Genomic DNA, 20994 nt, shown 5'->3' with positions numbered 1-20994 from the left:
GTGATCGGGAGGGGGAGGGGAGCCAGCCTTAGCAAGAGGGACGCTGATATTTTATGAAAAAGAGAATGAGGGAGAGAATTTGGTTTACAATAATTAGTCAAGTCCATTAGTAAAAATAATTTGGATTATTTACAGTTTTATATTGAATAGCTGCGAAGTTCTTGAAGACCCAAATGGTACCAGATTCTCTTTTATTGATTCAGTGATAGCAATTGGGTTAGAATTACGGTATGTGCTGTGCCGGGAGAAGATTTTCAGTGGGATCTAAAATCGGCCCTTCCTATTCCATAGAGCAACAAGACAACATGATTCAGACCCGAGCATCTCCAGTATGGGAAAGGAGAGGGGGCTTAGATGACAGGCAGCAAATCAGGTCTTGGTGGAATGGACTCCAGCTTACTGAGCCCGCTGTGGCCCCCGGGGATGGGCTGAGAATTCAGGAGGTCCAGGAGTCATTTCCCACTCTGCTGCTGAGTAGCTCTGGGCAAATCTCTTCATCCCTTCCTTGAATGGCAGCACATTGTCTGTGTACAGTGGGCAGGGGGCCCAGTGATGGGCCCCCTCTGCCTCCTCACACTTAACCTTCCTCATCCGTAGCATGCGGATGAGCCATGACAACTGCCCTGAGCTCACCCGTACCTACAGTAACATCCAGAGAACTGTTTGAGAAGTGAGAGCTATAATTGCTAGGTGTTGTTATTACTTTGACATTTTGAAATCATTGATTCATTAAGGAAAATTGTTGGAGGGAAACGTTTTCTTCCCAGTTTATTTAGGCTTAACTCAGAAGACGAGGTACTTAGAAGCCTGGCCTTTGAGTCTTTCTCCACACAAGCACCTTTTTCTTGCATAAATTGAATGATTTAATACTTTGTTTTCTCAAACTGAGCAGAATTAGGCTGGGTCAGTGTTGGGGTGAGAGCCTGTGAGGAGGACAGATGCTCTCAGCAGCTCATTGAGAAGCTGTCCTTCCCCGGGTCCTTGTAGTCTGTTCTTAGGGCCAAAGCTGCCGGGCAGGGAGAGAGCTGCAAGCCCCTGCACTGACTTTGCTCAGCCCTCGTTCTAGAGAGAATACCTCTGCAGTACTCACGGATTACAGAGCACGCTCAGGTGTGGGTCTCATTTAGTCATGTGACAAACAGAATCCCAGTCAAACGCCAAACGTTCTAAATATGTTTGACTTCCTCTCAGTCCCTGGTCAGCATCAGCAAGATTCTTCTCCCCTTTCTGGCCTCTGCCGCCAAACAGTTTGAAATGGCTGCTATGGCCTTCTCCAGAGAGAGCTCCTTTTGGTGTTAGGGAAGCTGATTCATGCTCATCAATCTGTGAGGCGATCAACAAACACGTATTCAGCATCTGCAACGTATGACGTGCTGTGCAAAGTCTGGGGACGCAGAGAGAAGTGACTCTGGCTGGGCTTTTAAGGCATTTACTTTCTAATGGAGAGACACTCTCTGAGTGTGTGAGAGGGAGAAAGACAGACAGAGTGAGTGAGCGATGGAAGGAGAGAGGGGGAGAGAGACAGACAAGATGACCGTAAAGTCTTTTGGAGAGGGAGGGCATTGGTGTCAGGAATGGCTTCTTGTGGATACTAGCATTGGTCTGGATTTGAAGGAAGCCAGAGACACTGAGAAGCATGGCTAGGGGGGCATCAAAGGCATGTAGGTGTGAAGGGAGCGTTGTGTGTGAGGGACAGGTGGGCATCAGGCTGGACTGGGGCGTGTTGTAGAGAGGGGAAATCTTGAGAGAGCAGGGAGGGAGCGGTGAGCTCCGAGTGCCCGGGGAGTTTCTAGAGGAATTGGAAGCCAGGGGAGCTCACTGACCCAGAGAGTATATACACGATGAGGCCTGTGGAATAAGGTTGAGCCAAAGTGGCAGAGTAAAGATGGAATAGACTGTTTTAGTGACTCGGTGAAGGATGGAGCAGGGAGGGAGCAAGAGAGATGGGAGAGAAACTCAATGGGAGCTGCAGAGGAGTACCTGAGAAGTGAGGGGGCCCTGTGGGCAGTGGCTGTGTTCGGACAGAAGAAGAGCTGTGTAAGACCTTGGAAAGATAAAAGCAAAGTCTGGCAGCGGCTTGGAGCCGTGAGATGAGTGAAGGGTTGGGAGTGGACAGCCCCGGACAGCTGGTGATGGTGGAGCCGGAGCTGAGACTGCGCATGGTCATTGAGTCCATGGGGGCCAGGGCGACCGCTGAGTCCCAGAGAGCGGCCTGGGCCCGGCACAGCCAGTGGGTGAGATGGCCGAGGAGACTGAGATGGGAAGAGAACCGAGATGCTCCAGGGGAGGGGTGGGCCCCGTTGTCAGAGGCTGGGGAGGCTCTGAGTTCAAGGTCGTTCAGAGCCCTACAGAGCCAGCGCAGTTCAGTGCTGATGGCCAAAGCCCGGCTGCGGACAGCTTGAGTACCTGTAAAGGGCTTTGAGATCCTCTGATGGAGTCGGCAGAGTTGCGTGACATTTTAAAACCTGGCTTTTTGTCCGTTTCCATAGTCCTGTGTGCGTGCAAGATGGATGAATACGAGCCTCCGCGCAGGCACTCCGTTTTACCTGCACAAACGCTTTGGCCCCAGAATATTTAGTTAGTGGATATTTAGCTCTTGGTGCTACACAGCTCAGTCAGCGTTGAGTCTTCTTCCTCACCTCCCCAGACTCATGGGGCGCCCACAGGAGAAGTCCAGTAGCCCCAGCCCCGGATCAACTAGACTTCTCCGTGTTGCCAGCTCCAAGTGGGGACTGTGCTTTCCCACACGGGCACTTAACAAACTCCTGCAGAATGAACAAAGACACCCATGTCTAGAATCTTTTCCTTGCTATTTACAGTACAGAAGCAAAGGACTTAGAGCCAAAAAGAACCTTCAAGGCTTCCCTGGACTGGGAGCTAAGGGCCCAGAGAGGTGGGTGGGTGTCCCAGCTGCCAAGACGGCCAGCCTTCACAAGCGGCAGAAACCCCTTTCCGTGCAGACATTTTGACTTCAGCCCTCTAGCACTTAAAACTACACCATCAGTTCATTATATCTTACTCTTAAATTCATTTCCTCCAACTCGTTCATTATTATAAACCTTGATTAAACAAAATGTTAATTGAAATTTCTAATTAACTGTGGATAAACCTGAAAACCCTCTTGCTTCAGCATCTTGTTGAAAATCATACTAAAATGCGTGGGTCCAATTGCCTGCCTTAGTGAACTTAATTTAACCATTCTTTGGTAATTGAAGGCTCCTGCTCAGCCTCAGGGTCATTATTATTAACGTCAGGTCTCATTGTACAGTGCCGTGGAAGGAGAAGGTACGGGAGATTGAGATTAATCTGTCCTGACCCCAGGGTGCTCCTTGGGAACCTAGAGTTGATGTTGTCGTTGTCGTTGTGGTTTTAATGGTTCCCTGCTAGAAGGGCGCTTTGCTGCCATTTAATTGACTCGGGATTTTTGCGCTAGCTGGGACCTTGGCGCTCACCTGAGCACACCTGCTCTCTTTAAAGAAGAGGAGACTGAGACCTCCACAGGCTAATTGATCTGCCCCGAGTCATAAATCTATTAGCTGGCAGTGCACAATGCCTAGGGAGACCGAGGGCTGCGGAACCGGGGCTTTTCGGAGAGTCGCCTTCCCCTTCCTCAGCTCTTGAAATTGGCAAAGGGTGGGTTTGCCTCCATGGCCCAAAATGAGGCAAAAGAAGCAAGGTTCTGGACTGGAGGTGAAGGACCCTCCCCTTTCCTGCCCCCGTGTGGAAGGGACAGAGCACATGGGTAGCCAGTGCTGGCTGAGCCCGTCTCTGTGCCCTGGGCCTTCCCCAGGAGCACCCAGCCAACAGGTGTCATGGGGTGGCCTGGAACCCCAGTCACCTGGCTTCCCGGCCAGCGCTCTGCACACTTCCCATTGCTTCGGTTGTGAGGAGAGCCTCCGGAGCTTTTCACGTGCTTCTGACCCCAAGAGAAGCAGAGACAAGAAGGAAGCCCCATGTGCGTGGGCAAAACATGGCTACTCGGCCACTGGGAAATGGCTCGGCCATCTTGCATAGACAGGCCTGTGGTAAGACCTCGCCCTGCAAGGAACCATGAAGAGGGAATTCAGAGGAACAGCCGAGTCTGGTATGGCCTGAGGGAGGATGAGACACAGGCTGTCAGGGTTCAGGTCACCCCTCTGCAGAAACCACAGGGCGGCCCCCAGGGTCTTAACAACCTGGAGCTGGGCAGGGGATCGACTGGGACAGAGAGACAAGAAGGGTCCTTCCGACCAGAGCTAGGGGCCCAAGGCCTGAGCTTCAGCTCTGACTCCGCTCCTTCTGGAAAAGTTCCAGCCACTCACATCCTGCGGCGTCCTTGGGTGTCCTTGGGCTGCCGTACTTGTGTCTTTGGCTGCCCCATGGAGAGGAGGAATGGCCAGGCCCGGACCAAGTCGAGACATCCAAGGACAAGGCAGCATTTATGCTGTCTGTGTTAGGAGTCTTGAGAGACCAGATGAAACACTTGACTCCCTTTGGGACCCTTAAACCCAACTGAAATTCGAGTTGTGTTATCAGTGATTCTCCCTGAGGCTCCGTGTGCCCTACTGGTTCAGGGTACGCCCCGTAAAGGGCGGCGGGAGGCCGGGAACAGCGGAGAAGTCCGAGCCCAGAAAGGCCTTTGTCCCATACATGATGCGGGTGCCCAGGACCTCAGGACAAAGAAGGGAGCAGTCCTAACTTAGAAGGAGAACATTCTTACTCTGTTTATGCCTTCCCTGCAGATTCTGCCATAGCTTATTTTGTGAAGTCTTTAATTGAATTTATATGGAGTTTTGAGAGATTAAGTCTAGAAATATTCTTAGCTTGTGAAAATGCCTTTCTCCCCACACTTAAGGTTTTATGATATATTTGAAAAATTAACAGAATACATCTTTTATTCTTAAGAGAATGAATAGTTGTCTTTTCACTCTACCCTGCCCCAAATTTTCTGTAACCTTTAATAAAACAGCTCCCGATAAAAGATGTAAAACAAACAGCCCACCTCGGAGGTTCTAAAGGACACAATCAGGTTTCTGCCATCTCTGGTACGAGGAAATCATTCTACCATAGGATAGTGAAAGTCATTCTCAGTCACATGTCCTCAAAGATCCAATCCCCGGAGTTAAGCGTCAGTCATCTTGGCAACATATGGAGGTGATGGAATTGCTCCCTCTGTGTTGTTTTATGTGGGGTCTTGTCAGAAAGTGTATTTGTAACACTATCCATTTTTCTCTGGAAACGACTGCACAGATACTTAGTAATAAATTTAACAGCTCAAACAGAGAGTTCTTTGTAGCTCTAAGAAACCCTCTTTTATTTTAGCTCTAGTATTGATAATAATAATTTATTTTTTATTAACCACCCAAAGTATGTTTGGGACAGACTATCGTTATTAATATATATCTCCATATGGCATTTCAATCTGTAATATTTTTTAAGGCTTGACTTGTTTAAATGCTACAGTAAAAAGTATATGTGTTTAATTATATTTCAATATGTGGCATTTTCTGCACAGTTCATTTTGTATAACTAAGACACTAAGTTGCTGTGTCCAATTGCTAGTTGTAATCTGAAATATAGTGCCCTTCTACATCCATCTGGTGATTTTCTTTTTCTTTTTTAAAATCAACCCATAAAATAGATTTAAAACACACAGACACCGGCTTTGGGAGAAGAGAGGGACTTATTTCAGAGGATGTACAATTCTGCTTCAGAATTTAGCCTGTCAGTCAGATCAGCCTCTGTATCAGCATTATCTGTGAAAATGGAGGTTTCTTGCTATAATTTCAAATTGGCTCCAAGGTTTCAAATAGAAAGAAAACAAGCTGTTTATCTCTGCGGTATTCTCTGTGAATGTGGGCACACATACACATACTCACACACAAGTTCATTTAAAAATATTTTTGAACCAAAGCTGTACTTGAACCATATTTTAACTTTCGGGGAAAACTACTTTGCAGCCATCTCCTAATGTCATTCTTTTGTTGGAAAAATTATAGCAGCTTTGGGGCAGGAGAACGAGAGCAGTTCTGCCCTGGCGGGGATGGACAGGCCTGGCTAAGGCTTCCTCTGAAGGGAGGGCGGAGTTGTGAATGACGATGGGCTGCTGAGCACATACAGTAGTACTAGGAACAGATGGGGTGCAAAGGGGCATGTATTTGACTGAACCGGAACTATGTTTAATGTGCAAATTAATAACCTCTGTCACAACTCACTAGGAGACAAACAAAGGGAGGATGCCGGCACTCTTTTGTACCAGCCGGCATTGACACCGTGTCTATGACAATTTATGGTGGGCTTTTTCTTCTGCTCTCTGACTGTTTACAATCCACTAGGCCTTTGGTTAGGTCAAGTTACATTCAAATTAGCTTCTATTTTAGGGAGGCAGTGCTTTGTGACCCCGACCAACCATGGAGCCGTTGGAAATCCGCACTGCACTTAAAGACTAATGCTGCTGAGAAAAGGATTTCCAGAGCCCGCTGGATTCTCAAGCAGGAAATCAAGATGGAACATTTACTTTCCTAATCCTGACCTTTTAGTTGTGCTTCTTACTTTTCTGAAAAGTGTTTGAAACCTCTAACAGAGGAAAAAATGTCTTGTCTGATGAAAATTGTACTAGAACATTTTTGACTGTGAAAAGAAAGGTCACATCCATTTAACTGATTCCCTGAAGTACTATATTGTCCCTTTCTTGCTAAAGTGCCCCCACAGAGTGCCATATGGTAGAAAACAGGGCAGTTAAGTTATAGACCACTGTGGCTTAAAAAAAAAAATATTGGCTTGTAATGAGAGACTACACTTCCCAGCATACAACGTTCTTTTTTGCTCCCAGTAACATTTACACTGCATGTTGGGATATGTAGGTCTGCCCTAAGGGGGCCTTACCTCTCTTAAGTAGGACAGCTGCTGCCTGTTTAGAACAAATTTAGGATGGTCTTCGGGTTCTTAGAAGGTCCCTAATTTGGCAAAACTTGACCATTGGTGTCTGTATTGGCAAATGTTGGGGAAGGAAGAAAGTTTACCTGTTAGAGTGCTCATAAGCTTGGTAAGAAAATTGTAACATGAATTTTATTTACCTGCAGAGATGAGAAATAAAGCCTGTTGATAAGAATAGAAGGTCTAATCCCCCATGGAAATACAGTGTAAAGCCCATTAACACAAATACCAACATGTTTTAAAAAAAAAAAAACAAGAAAGAATAAACTCCAAAGAATATTGTTTAATTAAATGAAATAAGCTCATCTAATCAATATCACGACACATTTGATCTTCATCTATTAAACATTCATCCAGAGAACTTTACAGAAAAAAAAAATTTACATGGATTATTAAACTGCTATTTTTATAGGGATTTTAAAGAAAGTAAGGTGTTTTTTTTTTAAAGTTTTGTCTATCTTCCCAAATATTAAGGACTAGAAAAAAGCTAAGTTTTTGGAAGTATGGATTACAGCTATCAACAGAACTATCATAAAATCATAAATTCACCTTTTATGCTTTTTAAAACTAGTTATTCTTTCCAAAATGAAAACATTAATGATCGTAAATGGTTATGAAAAGAGTTTTGAAGTTAAAGAAGCTGCTTTCCAGACCCAATTTCTCTCCCTAGTGTCCAGGACATCAGGAAAATCTCTTACCCTCTCAAGGCCTCGGTTTCTTTATGTGTAAAATACAGGGGGACAGAAGAAAAAGTCAAAGCTCCTTTCAGTTCTAAATCTATGAATCTCCTGAAAAACTACGAGAAACATTAGGAGAACTTGTATGAACTGATAAAGTGAAGTAAGTTTAGAGCCATCACATAATGACTAGAGTAGTATAAATGAAAATATTACTACTAAAAAGCCTCTATGGGGAGCATTTGAAAAAATTATGGTATATGAATGTAATGGGCTATTATTGTGCCACAACAAATTGTGAAAATGACAGATTCAGAGAAGCCTAGGGGAGTTTAAATACAACTTTAAAATGTGAAAGATTTAAGGATTAAGATCAGTACAATGACCAGTCATAATTTCAAGAGATTGAAAATGATTGGCAGAGAGGAGAATGAACTAGAAATATTAAGTGAGACATACATGTTCAGACTCAGCCAATATGTCTGTTTTGTATAAACAAACCAATTTGTTACAGGGGACAGAGGAAGGCTTTTTTATTTTGAGAAAGGAGGATCAGTGAAGTAATAATAGTGACTTTTTTTTTTTTTTTTTTTTGCTGAGGCAATTGAGGTTAAATGACTTGCCCAGGGTCACATAGCTAGGCCCGATTATGTGTCTAAGACTGGATTTGTACTTAGGTCCTCCTTACTTCAGGGCCACTTCTCTATCCACTGAGCCATCTAGCTGCTCCCAATAGTGACATTTTTGTTTTAAACATAAAGGGAGAAAGGAGTATGAATATATATTATTTTAAAAGTAAAGTGAAATGTGTATATATATATATATATATATATATATATATATATATATATATATATATATATAGTATTTAATTTATACTTTAACATATGTAACATGTATTGGACAACCTGCCATCTGGGGGAGAGGGGTGGGGGGAAGGAGGGGAAAAATTGGAACAAAAGGCTTGGCAACTGTCAGTGTAATAAAATTACCTATGCATATATCTTGTAAATAAAAAGCTATAATAATAATTTTTTTAAAAGTAAAATCAAACTGTGAATTATCCTCTGATGCAGTGAAAATACTAATAGGTCTGTACCCCAGAGAGATCAAAGAAAGAGAAAGAGGATCCATAGGTATAAAACTATCTATAGCAACTCTTTTTGTGCCAGCAAAGAAGTTAGGACCATCTATTAAGGAAGGACTGAACAAGTTATGTTGTAAGAGTGGGACAGAATGCTATTGTGTTATAAAAAATGATAAAGAGGATAGATTCAGAAAAACATTGGAGGATTTAAATGAAGTGATGCAAAGTGAATTGAGCAGAACCAGAAAAACAGTTTATACAGTAACAATAATATTGTACAATCAGCTTAAAAAAACATAGGAACTCTGATCAATATGTTGACCAGTCAAAATTCCTTTTTTTAAAATTTTTAATCAATTAATTTATTTTAATATACATTGCTTTATGAATAATGTAGGGATAGAAAAATCAGAACAAAAGGGGAAAACCATGGGAGAGAAAAAAAAAAACAAAAAAAGAAGTGAATGTAGCATGTGTTTATTTATATTCAGTCTCCTTAGATCTTTTTCAGGATGCAGATGGCATTTTCTGTCCAAAGTCTACTGAAATTGCTTTGGATCACTGAATCAATGAGAAGAACCAAGCCTCATTGTCGATCAACACACATTCTTGCTGTTATTTTGTACAATACATTTCTGGTTCTGCTTGTTTCATTCAGCACCAGTTCATGTAAATCTTTCCAGGCCTTTCTAAAGTCAGAACAATAATATCCCATTAATTTCATATACCATAACTTGTTCAATCATTTCCTAATTGATGGACACTTATTCATTTTCCAATTCTTTGCCACCACAAAAAGAGCTGCTATAAACATTTTTGCACATGTGGATCCTTTTCCCTCCTTTATGATACAAAACCCAATAGGACTAGTCACAATTCCAAAGGACTTGTGATAAAAAAGTCCACCTCCAGATAGAAAAGTGTTGGATTCAGCATGCAGATCAGAGCATATTTCCTCCTCCCTCTCTCTTCCCTCCTTCCCCCCCTTCCCTTCTTTTTCTTCCTTTTTTCCTTCCTATGTTTTTCCTCTGAGGGGTGGGGGCATGGCTAATAGGAGAATTTCCTTTTTATGAGCATACATATTTGTAATATCGCCTTCTTAAGGGATGGTAGAGAAAGAGGAAAAGAATGTAAAACTAAAAATAAAATTGAATTTTTAAAAAAAGAATGGCATATGGGTGAGGTCATAGGAACAAAATACAGTAGCAACTGTTGTAATAAAGACATAAAATATATACCTATTGATTGGGAAGGAACTAAAAAAAATGAAGTTCAGGAGACAGACAAGAGGACGATGTTAAAAACAAGTTGCCTGTTAAAATTAGGATTTAAAAACCCCTCAAACTGTGGGGATTTTTTTGGGGGGTACAGTCTTTTTTTCAGTTCTTAACTGTATAAAGAAATATATAGATATAAAAAGAGAGAGAGAGAGAGAGAGAAAGAGAGAGAGTGTGTGTGTGTGTGTAAGTAAGTTCCTAATAATGAAATGAAAATAAAAGGCACCTAGACTCAAATTAAATGTGATGGTCAGCCTTTGTTCCAGAAGATAGGTGATGAAATAGACTTGTTTAGGGGGTTGACTACAGATGAAGGACACTTACTATGCCCTTAGTTACCATTTCTTTATTGCTTGATTTTGATAAACTATTTTTATTTATTATAAAGGTGGATTCTGGAAGGGAAGTATATTGGGAAGTAATTATGGCATAAAAAAAATTTGAGGCATAAATAAATTTTTAAAAAAATAACAAGGGACAAGTTACAGCTTTTGCCTCTGAGCAAACAGGTGGTGTTTTGAAGGTATTTGTGAGAAGATTGAAGCTATTTGTCTAACTCATAACTGTAATGATTACCAGAGAAGCTTAGGGGAAACCTTAGAGCCTTAGAAAGTGAATAAAGCATAATTATTTTTAGCAAAGCATATTTTTACAACTACTCCCACAGACATTTCCTCCTCCTCCATCTGAATCCTACTGTGTGTCTCCTCTGTAACAATCCTTCTTAGAGGCTTCCTCATTGACTACCACTATATTAAAAGGGGTTGATTTTGTGGTGCTCCGTGCCTTTTATAACATATGTTAGAGGAGCTTATATATATGTTCCTTTCCCCTAGACAACATTTATATTTTACTCCAGTTGTGGTTTTGCCACTCCTGAGTTATGTCAGTGACATATAACTTCCACTTTAGAAGATAAATATATAACAGTATTGCAGAAACTGTCATCATATCTGCTTTCTACAGCCGTGGTGTTGATATCTCTCTGTATTATTTATAAATGCAGTGATTAAATTTCCCATCGGGCAGCAGTAGGGGTTTTACTTGAGTAAAATTTAGCTTCATCAGCAAATATTATTTTCTACAGTTACGGGTTTTCTCCTTGCTCCAAATTGAGTTTCCTTATCTGTCTCAGTCTGAGCAGTTAGTTTATCTGTAGTAGGGGAGAATCCCTCCATCTTGGGGGAGCGAAGACTTATGAGATCAGTATTTGGCTTCCTAGCGATGATGGGTAGCCAGTTCTTCGAGATGCTCTTCCTCAGGAGGATCCCGGCCTTGGCTGTTCCTGTGGTGGTTCGGGCCTGGTCACTCCATTACCTGCAGTGTGTTCAGCACCGCTTAGGAAACAGACCCACTGAGCCTGCAGAGTGGCGAGGCGAGGCTCTTAGTCGCCATAAAATAGAGAAGGCCGCCCAGAAGCAGAACTTGCCGAGTGTGGTCCAAGGGGCCGTGGAACAGTTGGGAGGAGGAACCGTGTTGCTTCCCCTGGGACTCAGAGGAAAGGAGCCTTTTTCAAAGCAGCGCTGGGAGACTTAACTGGGGCCTGATCTGAAGAGAAAAAATCCTTCCACGTGGCTTCCACACTGCACTAGGGCGGATGAGCCAGCCTGACTTCCTGCTGAATCGGACCCACAGATCTCCATGGGTTTTTCTTTGAGACGGGGCCTGCTGTCATGTGAACAAGGTGATTATATCGCCAATGCCATAACATTGATTACCGGGACTACCTGTCTTTGAAACAGTGACACGGGATACAGTGACACGGGATGTCAGAGGCTCTGTGAACTCTTCTGCCTGAACAAGCCCCTGTGAGACCCTGTGGGAGTGTCGAGGGAATCTGGGCCTCCGAAACACATGCTGGGCTTACGGAACCGTTCTGGACAGACAGACTGAAGGAGGCTGCTCCTGGCCAGCGTAGAGGCCTGGCAGCCCGGCACCTATTGTTTTATAAGAAAGCATCGAGAGAGAATGATGGGATCCTAACTCTCTTACTCCCGCCTTCCAGCTTTCTCCCCTCTCTTCCTTTGCGCCCTCCTCCTACTCTTTTCTGTCTTGAGAGTGTCATTAAGATTAAGAAATGACCTCTTTGTGAATAGCTGCAAGATTGTGCAGAGATGCTCCAAAGGGATTGATAGATGCATGTAAGAAAAATCTTTCAAATTTAATGCGGAAAATGTCAAACTGTTTATAACAGTGTAATCATCACTAAAGAGTTAGAAGGCATTCCATTTGCCAGCAAAGTCCATCATTTCTCTGATCGAAAGGATTAATAATATTTACAGACTTAGGAGAAGCAAGATACCTTCCGCAAGGGGCCTCAGGGAACTTCAGCTGACCTCAGTCCATGGCTCATGTGCCATCTAAAGCTCCACGTTGCCCCCTCCCCTTTATTTCGTATATAAAAGTACACTGAAGCAGAGAAGGGTTGCTGTGAAATTTATGCGAGGGAGCTGGCTGCACTGCAGGCTGTCTCTGCAAAAAACAGCTGCCTGAGCTTGGCCCTTTTCAACGGAATATATTAGCCCCCCCCAGCCCAAGGGGCCCCCAGACTTGAGGGCAACTGCTGGCCTGGTGAAGTTGCATTTTTACCTGTGGCGCTGAAAATAATCAGAACAACCGCAGCGATCAATATTCTCCCTCACATTTATTTCAGTGAAACATAGAAAGCACCTGCCCCTCTCTTCTGGATCCACCTCTATATACTCACTGCAGCAGGGCGCTGGCCACGCCCCCTCTGGGCTCTCTTGCTCCCGTCCCCTCCCGACTGCCTGGCCACGCCCCTCGGACTGGGGTGGTTACGCCCCTTCCGTAGGCCATGCCCCCTCTCTGGGCCACGTTCCCTCTGGGCTCTGCTGGTCACGCCCCTCAGGCTGGCCGGCCACGCCCCCTCCGGGCTCTGTGATTGCCTCTCTAGTCTTTAAAGACCACCCCCAGCACGTTTCCAGCTTGCGTGACCTGCCCCCTGCCGCCCGCGGCTTAGCCCCCTTTCTTTACTCTCTTCTCTCCCACTTTTCGTGGTCTTCCTTCCTCCCCCCCTTTTGCCCCTGGAAGGACCCCTGAAAGTTCCCGATTGTTCGGTCCCAGCTCTTGCCCGACTGCCTCGGGCTTTGCTTCTGGCCCTGGGGGCGGGCCCCTGGGAAGGCCAGGTGATTCCCCGGCTTCCTTCAGGGCGAGCCCTCCTCCTGATTGGCTGTCCCCTTGCTCGGCCGCGGGCGGAGTCCTGGAGCCCTTCTTCCTCTCCTCCTGCCCCTGGGATCTGGGTGGTTAGCTCCTTGCCGGTCGCTTCCCCTCAGGCAGGCGGGCAGCGGACTGACGGCTGTGGGAGAGCAGGGCGCCTTTCCCTCGGTGCTGCTCCTGCTGAGCCATGATTGTTGTGTGGTCCCGGGGGCTGCTTTTATTCCGTTTTTGGCGGGTGTCCCGCGGTGTGTTAGTTCCTCGTGCTCACCCCCCCCTTCCGCGCCCCCCTCCCCCTCCCCCCCCCCCCCCCCCCCCCCCCGCCTCTGGCTGCGAGCTGCTGATGGGGCAGTTCGGAGAGTTTGTTAACGCCGGAGCTGAGAGCAGTTCTTGGTCACTATCCGGTCCTCCAACATACAAGTGTCCGGAGGGCTCCGCCCCTCAGAACGGGCCTGGCACGGTTGTCCTGTCGCGGAGGAGGAATGGCAGCCGAGGGCGGGGGTGGGAGCTCTGAGCCTTCCGGGCGTTGCCAGCGCGCTCTCTGGGCACTCACAGACCGGGGTGGGGGGGGTGGGGGGCGCAGAAATTCCCATTACACGTCTTGTTTTCCGAAAAGTCACTCAGAACGAGGGTGTAAGTTGGGGTTTCTGTCCTGGCTAAATCTCCCAAAGAGTGCGTCAGTGCAGCTTTTTGAATATTGGATAGAATTCATTTTAATAGTAATAAAGTATTTTGAAAATGTAACCAAGAACGCTTGAGGGGTGCTAGACCCCGGAGGGAGAGGGCGGGGCAGGCAGACACCACCTGGCTCGGGCACTTCTCCCCCGCCTCCTTTTCCTGCGCTCCCCACCAGAGAACCGGCCGTGCACTCCCTCCCGTGGAGGGAAGGGTCTCCGAGGAAGGCCCCGGGGCCTCTGAGCTGGGCCCCAGGCTCCCAAGCCCGGCCCTGGGCCGTTGTCCGCCCGCCAGTCCGGCCTCACATCTGCGCTCTCCTCCCAGCTTCCTTTCCCCCACGGCTTTAAATAAGTGAGTGCAAAAACATGATGATTTTCCTGAGTTTGAAGAGGTCCTGATAACTTGGAAACCTCCTGGTTTGCTCACGCCCGTCCGCCTGTCGCCCTCTTTACCTGTGCTCTCTGCTCCGGGGCCGCTCTCCCGTCCTTCCCTCCCGCGGCACAACTCAGTAACTTACGGTGGCGGGGCCGGACCGGGCTCTCGTTTATTTACCTGCTTTGTTTCCATCCGTGGGCACGTGAGAAGTTATTTCATTTGGTGACACGGTTGTTTTAAAAGAATTAGTCCGGGGGGAGGGGGAGGGGGAGGGGGAGCAGAAGTAAGACCAGAGCAGAAGTCAGTGAACCTGGGCCCCGGTCCTGGAGCGCCGGGACTTCCCGGCGTGTTGATGGGTCTCAGTTTCCCCGTCCTTCTAAAACTGGGGCCGCTGAGGGGCCTTCTTCCGTGGTCCCTGGGAGGCCCTTCGAATTCTTCACGGGGAGACGCTGACTCGTTTTATGTGCGCGGATCCAGCGGGGTGGTATCCTAACCTCTGATGTCTGTCTTTATCCGGCAGAAAAGAGTCGTGGAGCAGCTTCGGAAGAATCTGATCGTCAAGCAGGAACAGCCAGACAGGTTCCAGATCCAGCCGCTGTCGCAGTCCGAAAACAAGCTCGCGCCCGCCCAGCAGCCGCCGCCGCCGCTCCCGCCGCTCCCGCAGCAGCAGCAGCAGCAGTACCACCACCAGCAGCAACCAGCTGCCCCCTCTCCTAACCTGACCGCCCCGTCACAGGTGAGCCGGGCACAGGGCTCTGCTCTTCGGGCAGTGAAGGGGCGAGGGCTCCCCGGCGTCCAGGGCGGGCAGCCCCGCAGGCCGCTCCAGAGCCTCCCCCTGAGCCATGTTCAGCAGCACCCATGTTTCTCTGCCAGAGCAATTCCCCAAGCTCTCCTGCCGGGGGTGGAAGGGAGGCGGCTACATCGGCCAGAAGTCACGTCCACCGTGAGCTATCGCCCCTAGAGTGTGATCCGTCCAGGGGGGTCCGAACTCGCGCAGGCTCATCCCCCTCCGGAGGGCAGAGCCAGGCCCCGAGACTGTCAGCCAGACCCGGCCGGCCCCACGCAGGAGCCGCGTGACCGGATTGCCCCGCGCGGGGTTATTTTTCAGTAGGGCTTGAACTAGTTATCCACGTGCCCCATTGGGAAGCCCAGGGGAGTCATCTAGGGACAAAGGAGACTGCTTGCTTCGTCAGGCCAGGCTGCGCGGGGTCTCGGAACCGAGGCGCTTAGTACTTACTAATCTGTATACACACTAGCTGCCTGCCCCGCAGGGCCCGGCCCACAGAACTCCGTCAGCGGAAGAGGGGAGCGCATAGGAAGCCCAAGCTTGCCCCCAATAAGCAGACTGGCTGTCTCAGAAATGTAAACGTCCGCCGCTGTGACTGAGGCAGGAGGGGACGAGGTAGCCACCTAGCAGGAAAAAGCCCTCCTCGTCCGGCGCTCAGAAAGGCTTATCACACGGCCGCGTGCTTTGGGGAACGGGCCTTAGGGCAAAACTGAAGACTCCGGACTTAATTAATGGTGGCCAACACTGCTCACCCGTGTGGCTTCCCTTGCCACCTTGTTTTACTCCCTGTCAGATCTAAATATTGGAAAGGGGAGGGGGCCGCTAGGGGGCGCAGTGGAGAGAGCACCAGCCCTGGATTCAGGAGGACCCCAGTTCAAATCTGTCTCAGACACTTAACACTTCCCGGCTGTGTGACCCTGGGCAAGTCACCTAACCCCAGCCTCAGGGAAAAAAGGGGGGGGGGAGTTCCAGAGTCTTTCTCCTTGGACTTCAGTTGAAATGAACAGATAGTGGGTGACAGTCTTCCTGTGGACAGAACAGCACGAGCTCCTGCCTGTGTTCCACCCAAAAAACCAAGGAAGCTTCTTCCAGAAGGGCCAGCCTGTCCTGCCCGGGGAGTTGCCATGTGGTCAGCAGCATTCAGTGGGACCTCCAGATAGTCCGAGGGCAGGCGTGGGAGTGGAAATGACCCTTCCACAGGAATTTTCTTCTGGCTGATGGTCAGATTTTTCCTCCGGCTGTAATAGAGGTGTGGTAGTGAATGGTGAATGTTCCCTGCACAAAAAGAGCTTGAGAAAAGCTGAGAAGCAGCTTTATAACATGTAATGTGGGTTAGTCACAGACGGTGTTATCGTAGGGTTTGGAGCTAGTCAGGACATGGCTCATCAGTCACGTTCAAAATAGGTGTCCCGAAAATCTGAGCGCTGTCTTAAGCAATGGTAGCTTATCAAAAAAACTTTCGAAAACAATTTAGCTTACAAATAATACAACTTAAAAGCTACATTATTATAGCCTGTGATGGCCTTTATAAGCCACCGTAGCTTAAGATGGCTCTAAGACTTTTGGGACACTCTGAACAATGAAACCTGGGGAGAACAGGAACAGTTTTCAAGCTGAAAATAGAAGAACGTTTCATTCAGGGGCCGTCCTCAAGCAGACGAGTGAGCCTTTAATCTGAGTTGGATGTCTCTGAGTACTTAAATGTTTGTTGTGGTGATGCGGAAGGGCTCCATCCCAAAGGAATTATGGGCAGAGTATTTTTGGTCAGTAAGTTTACGTTTGAAGGATGTATTCAGAAGTACTTTCTCCATTATTCGTAGTAAGGCCAGCCCTGCGATGATTCTAACAGCCAGAATTGTGCGGATTTAGCTTCGCCTCTTGGGGAGACATTTTTAAAGTTGGGAATTCTGGGCTCACTGGGAATGTCAGCTGGCCAGCTTTTGTGATTGATTATCACTGGGTGGGTTCGTTTTCAAAAGGCCTGGAACTAGCTGATACATGTGCTGTGGCACCTTTGGAGCATACCGTGTTTATGTAAAGGGAGGAAGGTAGAATTTATTCTTTCCTGTTGTGAAAGCGATTTCTTTGTCCTTGTATAGCCCAGGGAAATGTTCCACTCCAATAGCATTCCCAGTTGTGCGATGAGCTAGAGAGCAGTTTTTTTAAGACTCCTCCTTTTCTCACATTCTTTATTTACTTGGCGGGAACAGAAAGTTTGCTCTCTGAGCACCTCGACACTTGCTAATGATTAATAAATTCAGTTTCTTTAGGTCCATTTAAAAATTTGCCAATCAGAATACCTATAGTTTTTTAAAAAGCAACTCTCATTTACAACATAAACAAAGAAAAAATTAATAAAATGTACTGCAAAATGGACCCACAGAGGAAAGAAGGGGGATTTTCTTGGCTATCACTTCCTATCCTTGTAGAACATTCCACAATAATAGATAAAGCAACCGAAAATAGACGTGCAGGAAAAATCAATTCTCTGTTAATAAAACTCTCTCTTTACAGTATATTGGAGCCTATCTAATCTTAAAAATAAATAAATAAATAAAATTTGACTGCCAACTAAATATCTTGTGATTTTCAATGTTCCTTGCTACACATTTGGGCATTAACTTCCAGGTCATTTCTGTGTCATGAGTTGAGTTTTACTCAAAGTTAAAGGGCCCTCTAGTGAAATATCCAGGAAACTGCTACTTTTTAATTCAGTATATTCAGACCTTGAGCTAATTTTACTTGGAAAGCACCAGTATACTTCAATCAAAACATAAAGTTTTTCCTTTGCAGATATGTCCTTTCCCCCTTTCTCCTGTACTTTGTTTCTGTTGTGGGAAGAATTTTCTAGGTTTGCAAAAGTGTTGGTTCCCAGGGCCGCAGAAACTTTCCAACTTGAATCCTTGGTGGTTTGTGTTCACTGCCTCCCTGGCCTAAAGTAAGCCCTGGCATGGAATCAGGAAGGCAGAGCCATCTGTCAGGCAGAGGCTTATACATTCGTAGCTAGAAATAGTGGTCAGGAGAGACCTGTCTCAAGTGCTGGCCAGAGGTGGTGGGAGACACGGATGATTTCCCTGCACCATGGGTCACATGTGTACCTCAAGGGCAATTAATAGTTGAATAAAAATGTTAAACTGTACTCTGGCAGGAAGAGTGCATTGTGAAGGTTGAGGTCTCTCCTTTGGTAAAAGTGGGACTTCTTCGTTATCTCCTCTGTCTCACAGGTAGGATCAGGTCCATGGTGATGCCAGGAATTGAGGATATGTCACAGAAAAGCAGAATGGCCTCTCTTGTCAGGAGTTCTGCTTCCAGTGCATTGTATCTGCAAAGCCTGTTTACTCATAGGAAAGGTTTTTTTCCCCTTTATAGTGAAAAACAGTTGGTGATGTGGTTTTTACTATATTTTAGTAGAGTAAGTTAACATCTCTATAGTTTTCATCACCTCAGAAATAGCAAATAATATGTCTTTTTCCCAGAGTAGTAGTTACGTGGTGATATTTCTAGTTTGTAAGTGAGGAAACTAGGAAAAATAGGGAAAGTGATTTGTCCACTGCCCTCTTAAAGAGGGGATTGCACAAATTCTGGGACAATTTGCTTTTCATAATCATTGAAAAAGGTTGAAATTGGGGACAGCTAGGTGGCGTTGGGGGCAGCTAGGGGGCGCAGTGGATAGATAGAGCACCAGCCCTGAATTCAGGAGGACCCGAGTTCAAATGTGATCTCAGACAGTTAACACTTCTAGCTGTGTGACCCTGGGCAAGTCACTTAACTCCAGCCTCAGAAAAAAAGAAAGAAAGAAAAAGGTTGAAATTGTATCCCGTGGTGATCAAGTGCACTAGATGATGAATGTGTTCCAAGCCAATGTTGGGAGGAGGGTCATAGGTCAGAAAAGGTAAAAAAAAATAGGGGTCCAAAAGAGAAACTCAGGTGCATGAATAGTAAGGGAAGAAATGTATGTTACCTGTGGATACATCTAGATTTGTCACTAGAAGGATGAGGAGCTTCTGAGTCACCTAGAACTTAAAGAGAAGAAGCCTAAGGTAGCATCATCTCAGTGGCGAGTTGGATCACATGGTTTTTCTTGTTCCTCTCTGGGAATCCAACAGGCAATTGTCCTTTCTGTTATGGTTGTTGGTCTCTTTACTTTGTGATGGCTAGATTCATTTACTGCAGTGAAGGAACCTATGAAAGTGTCATTCCATAGATTGAAGAGTCAGTGATGAAAATCAGTCTGGCCCCTCACCCCATCCCACTCTTGATTCTGTCTAAATTGGAATGTTCATTCACTTGATCACTGATCACTGCTCTACCATTCTCCAGAGAAGGATTCCGTAGTTAGTGACATCGGACTACAAAATCAGAGGATCTGATAATCCTCTAATGCTCAGAACCAATATTTGCTCACTTAATAGGTTGATACATTCCATAAAACTAGGAGGCTCAGAGGAATTAAGTTGTGTGATTCTTGTGTGTTTCCTTTCTTCCTCCCCAGGGTAATAATCAGAAAATCAGATTTTACCCCAAACTTTGTGTCAGTAAAAAATAACTAACACTATGTGGTGATTCTCTCCTCACTGGTGAGATCATCAAAATGGAGAGGAGGAAAGGTGTGCCCCTGTCAGCCTTGCAACTTTTACAAATTGTTTATTAAGAATAAGAGTATGAGCAGTAAAAACATACCTAGAATTCTGCTCACCCTCTTCCCTACATCTCTGGAACTCCATTCATTACCGAAAGTATATTACATAAGCTCCAGGTGTTATCCTGAGGTTTCATGTGAAACGGAATATGGACACTTGGATCAACAAGTGCTTCCTTTTCCCAAAGTCATAATAATAAGGGTGTTTTGGGTATGGAGAAGGAGGGTTATTATGTATAGCATCCTGATGGATTGTGTGAATTAGTGCTTTGTTTCCCTCAAAACTTGATAGCTTCATAGCAGCCAGGGTGGACGTCTGCATCCTCCTAATATCTGTTTTCTTTACTCTAGAAGACTGTAACTACAGCTTCTATGATCACCACAAAGACACTACCTCTTGTCTTGAAAGCAGCAACCGCAACCATGCCTGCCTCTGTCGTGGGCCAGAGACCCACCATCGCCATGGTGACTGCCATCAACAGCCAGAAGGCCGTGCTCAGCCCCGACGTGCAGAGCACACCGGTCAACCTCCAGACATCCAGCAAGGTCGCTGGGCCCGGGGCAGAGGCTGTTCAAATTGTGGCGAAAAACACCGTGACTTTGGTAAGCAGCACTCGGGGTCTTTGCGTTGTGGACGAGGGTGTGGCGTCTCTCCGGAGCTTTAGAGAATGGGTCCGTTTGTGGCCTTTCGCTCGTTGTGTTCTGTGCCGGGCGCCCTTCTGCTAGCGACTTCTTCAGGCAGCAGCACTTACCCATATGGGGTCAGACTCAGGAAGTTCAAGGCATTGACAGTACTTTAAAACTACTCATAAACTTAGCACATTGTGGCAGCCCATTGCCTGTGGTCTAATGTGGGGAAATATAGGTCCCCTGGCAGAAAGGCCCAGAACAAAAATGACTAGGAAACTTCTAAGAGTCAAAGTTCCACTCAGTTCTTTGGGAGAAAGTCTGTATTATTTCTGAAAAGAAGGGCCAGGAGTCAGATCCCAGCCCTTCTGAAAGAGCCTTGTTAGTATGTCTGATATAGTTAAAGCAGCGCAGAGCCAATGACAAGGCGATGGGTTCTTCCGGGACCTCGAGAACGTGCCCAACAAGTCAGTTCATCCCAGGAGGGCAGAAGTGCTTAGTAGTTTGCTGGGACCTCAGGGACCCTCAGACTCTCCTTTATTTAGTCTCCATTTAAGGGAATGGAGTCAGTCTGTCTGAAGACTCCCAGGGAAGGGCAGCTCCCTGCCATGGCTGAACATTGTTAGTTAGAAAGTGGTGCTTTACTTGAAGCAGGATTTGCTGGGCTGCAGCCTGGCCTCCCTGCCAGGTGATTGACAGGCCTTGCTGGACTTCTCTCCTAAGCAGCCTTTTCTTCAGGCTTCCTCTCTGGTTCCTTCAGG

At 46.3% G+C, this 20994-nt stretch overlaps 1 protein-coding gene across 1 annotated transcript in view; it reads left to right on the top strand.

Annotated features, from left to right (window-relative positions):
- Window positions 1-20994, top strand: part of PHF21A (PHD finger protein 21A) — a 194066-nt gene that overhangs the window by 144255 nt on the left and 28817 nt on the right. Inside the window, 2 exon segments of the mRNA XM_074274334.1 lie at window positions 14701-14916; window positions 19958-20209. Coding sequence (XP_074130435.1) covers window positions 14701-14916; window positions 19958-20209 — 468 coding nt within the window.

The sequence above is a fragment of the Sminthopsis crassicaudata genome, chromosome 6 (assembly GCF_048593235.1).
Source record: "Sminthopsis crassicaudata isolate SCR6 chromosome 6, ASM4859323v1, whole genome shotgun sequence".
Classification (NCBI taxonomy): Eukaryota; Metazoa; Chordata; class Mammalia; order Dasyuromorphia; family Dasyuridae; genus Sminthopsis; species Sminthopsis crassicaudata.
The sequence above is the reverse complement of the archived record's forward strand: the minus strand, read 5'-3'. Positions and strand labels throughout refer to the sequence as shown.